The 3,463-nt window shown below is 33.6% G+C and overlaps 1 protein-coding gene and 1 non-coding gene across 2 annotated transcripts; one reads left to right on the top strand and one right to left on the bottom strand.

The window, feature by feature from the left end:
• Nucleotides 1-419: 419 nt before the first annotated feature.
• Nucleotides 420-1,967, bottom strand: LOC115227108 (EH domain-containing protein 2-like). The gene is made up of 2 exons (XM_029798030.1): nt 1,387-1,967; nt 420-891 (listed from the first exon to the last, which is right to left on the bottom strand). Exons 1-2 carry the CDS (start codon nt 1,965-1,967, stop codon nt 420-422), a joined length of 1,053 nt encoding a protein of 350 aa, XP_029653890.1.
• Nucleotides 1,968-2,402: 435 nt separating this feature from the next.
• Nucleotides 2,403-2,474, top strand: Trnam-cau. The gene has a single exon. It is a non-coding gene; the product is annotated as a tRNA-Met (tRNA).
• Nucleotides 2,475-3,463: the final 989 nt, after the last annotated feature.

Here is a 3,463-nt window from a genome sequence, read left to right as displayed (position 1 = left end):
CATGCTGTAAGTTCGTGAATAGTTTTTGGGTAAAAAAATTTTACACTCTACTTAAAAATTATTACAAACTGATTTCAGAGGTTCTAATCGCCGTCACAAGTTCGAAATGATTTATGTTAAATTCTTTATCTCCTCTTTAAACCTTCTAAGTCATTTTATCAGATTGACAGAATCTTCCATTTGGGTTATGTATTTATGATTAATTTTTTTCTACCTCTAAATTAGTCGTGATCAACAACCTGTAAATTAACAATTAAATATCAATCCTCGTAATAATTGAAATGTTTTTCAATAAAAATTTTTATGTTAAGCAAATTTAATAGAACTAAAGATTGGAAACTTATTCCGCTAAATTTATAAATTAAGTTTATTCTTGTTTTATTTAAAATAGAATAATATTAATTTTAAGCTAGTTTAGTTTAATTTTCCGAATCTGCTTCAGAACGCATTGAAGATGCTCTTAGATTCACTGGTAGTGTAACCGGAAGAACATTTCCATTCGTCAAATGGGAAATAAGGAAACTGGCTATTCTCCATTCAAAAATATCCATTTTCCCGTCGAACGTATTGCAAGAAAGCTCCCAAATCTTCGCCAATGACTCATAAGGCAGTTTAGATTCCATCATAATCGGCTTGATTTGTGCTGAATCAGCTCTTCCATCCACTATCTGGAATGTAGCGAAGATTTTGTCTGCTTTTTCAATATGTTCTGCTGTAATACACAGACTATTTTCCACTTCTTTCTCAATCAGTTTGTTTGAAGCATTAACAATTCCAAAAACCCCACCTTCTATTTTATCTTGATCAAACTCGTTGAGAATGGCGTTGAGTTTCCCCAATACGTTTGGAACAACATTTTTTAATAGAAATTTGACCGCGTCAATACTTTTTCTGTTGCAGGTGGCAGGAAGATTATTTACATCTAAAACTTTCTACTACTCAAATTTGCTCAAAACTAACCACAGCTTCGAAAATTTGGTTGTAGACTATGGAATCACCTGTAACTATTTCTTCTTCAATCAAAACATCATTGTAGAAGTTTTTAAAATTTAGAAGTATTTCCTCTTTCTTTTTCTCTTTTTTGAAAACTGGAATTACTTTCTTAAATTGTTTAATTGTCACCAAATATCTCTACATGTAATTTCCTAAACTTTACCAAAAAGCAGTTCAGACGCACAATTAAATTACCCATTATATGTGGGTAATGGTATACTGGTAATTTTTGTAAATCATTCATCAACTCGAGCTTTTCTTTGTCAAACAAGTCTCTATAGGGGTCGTGTTTATAGGGTTTATCCCATAAAGAGCAGATAAAAACACGCGGAACTTCCGGGGCCCCAAATGTCATTCCTTTGATATCAAATAACAAATTTACCTGAATGATACATGAAAGCTCCATAAAGGCGCATCAAATTTACTTCATCAATATAGTCTGCCTTATTGAAAATTAATCTCATCTTCCCCAGCATAGGTCTCATTTGTCTTAACGTATCTTTACATTCAGAGGAGAAATCGACTTTGAAAACGTCCATCATCATATAAATCCTGGTTGTTCTCGTGGCCAACTCTGTTAATACTCCTGGGAGATCGTATCCTCGATGTACATCCATGTTGTCCCCACTAAGAAATCCGGGACTGTCGATTATGTCCATGGCTTTCAGACACATATTGTTGATCCGCGTCAACTGAAATTGGCGGGCAATATCTTTATTATGAGGAAAAAAATTCTGGAAGCCAAAATGTGGATCATTCATCAGAATTATTCCGCCAACAGTGACTTGTTTCTCTCCATATGTCAGAACATGGAATATATCTGTTGTTGGTTCGGGACCAACTCGAAGTTCGGCAATATCAATTTGAAGTAAGTATTTTATTGCAGATGTCTTTCCAGAAGAGTAGGAACCCATGAAGAGGACTGAAGGTTTTTGTTCAAGATGTGTTGAACTGATAGTTCCCATACAGTGCATGTTAAATCCCGAGGAAGCCTCTATAGGACGAATAGTTTTGTTGAAAGGGACTGAAAGAGTTTGCAGAAGATTTGAAATTTTGTCTGCAGCGAACACCATAGGTTGAATTCTAAGCTTTATTTTAGCAGTAAATTTGATTTTATATTAAAAACAAATGTTAAAATCCAAAATAAGAAATGTTTTATTTCTATTTATGCACATTCCGAAGATATTATCATAAAACAAAATTTTACAAACTGAATAACTCGATTATTAAATAATTATTAATTACTGATAAACGATGAAAAATTTCTTATTAAAGTTGTCCTTATGATTCATATAATATATAATTATTCTGGAAGATTTACATCCTGTTATAGAAAAAAATAGGAAACACTTTATTGACGAAAACTATAACTAAAATCTTAAATAATAAATTCTACAAAAATAAAACTCAGCGGAATGGCGCAGTGGGAGCGCGCTGGGCCCATAACCCAGAGGTCCGAGGATCGAAACCTCGTTCCGCTAAATTTAATCAATTAACTTATTTTCATATTAATATTATCTTTATTCATTATTAATACAATTTTGTTGCTCATAAAAATTTTAGTTAATGCCCTTTGAGTTTTTTGGCGATGGCTACCGGAAATGGCCGTTCTTTTGTTTGAGCTCAAAAAAATCAAAGTAAACTACTCTTAGCAGTGTGTAATTTGTTCTGGCGTTAGAGACGAGCGGTCTAATAGGTGAGAAGAAAGAACACTTTTGATAGAGATCGGTACCAGCGTTTTTAAACGCACACTCGCAAAAAAAGGTATTGTGTTCCAGACGATCTCAAAGGAAATTTTAGAAACAAATATGACCACTATTGCAATATTTATTGGCTTCATGTACAGATTGCAAGACTATTCTGAGTTGAACGTTTGTGAGTATCTTCCTACTCAATTTTTTTCCGTTTTTATCAAATCAAACGGAACAACTCTTTAAATATATGATTGAATTATTTATTCTACAATCAGATTGTTTCTAAATTTCTTTGCGAAATTGGATATTTTATTTTTGCAGATTCTTGAGATTAGACCTTTCTCCTAAGTTCATTAATTCAGGAAATTACTTAAAGCTGTTTTTTTGCACTCTTTAAAATGGAGGTCCCTGAATTTCCGACGTTTTGCTAGCAAGGAGGTTAAATACTCTGACTTTCGTGATTCGAGCGTATTTTTTACATTTTCTCCCTAAATCCGTTCAGATAGGGCTCTAGGATTTTTGAACAATAATTTCATTTTCTGGACGGAAAAGGAATTCCAGAAACTCTCCTCTAAAAAATGAGCATCCAATTGCGTTTTTTGCTTTCCTTGGCAAAAATCTTGCCATGGTCCAGTTGAAAGTGAAATCCAGCATTTTGAGAAACCATTGGATAATCTCGTTTAGCTCAAGGAGCGTTCAAATTTGCTAGGACAAGAGAAGAAGGTGTAGCCAAAACTGGCAGGTAAAGGTGCAAGCAGACCTCGATTCTCGCAGAT

The sequence above is a fragment of the Octopus sinensis genome, unplaced genomic scaffold (assembly GCF_006345805.1).
Source record: "Octopus sinensis unplaced genomic scaffold, ASM634580v1 Contig01801, whole genome shotgun sequence".
Classification (NCBI taxonomy): Eukaryota; Metazoa; Mollusca; class Cephalopoda; order Octopoda; family Octopodidae; genus Octopus; species Octopus sinensis.
This window is presented reverse-complemented; position numbering and strand designations above follow the sequence as displayed.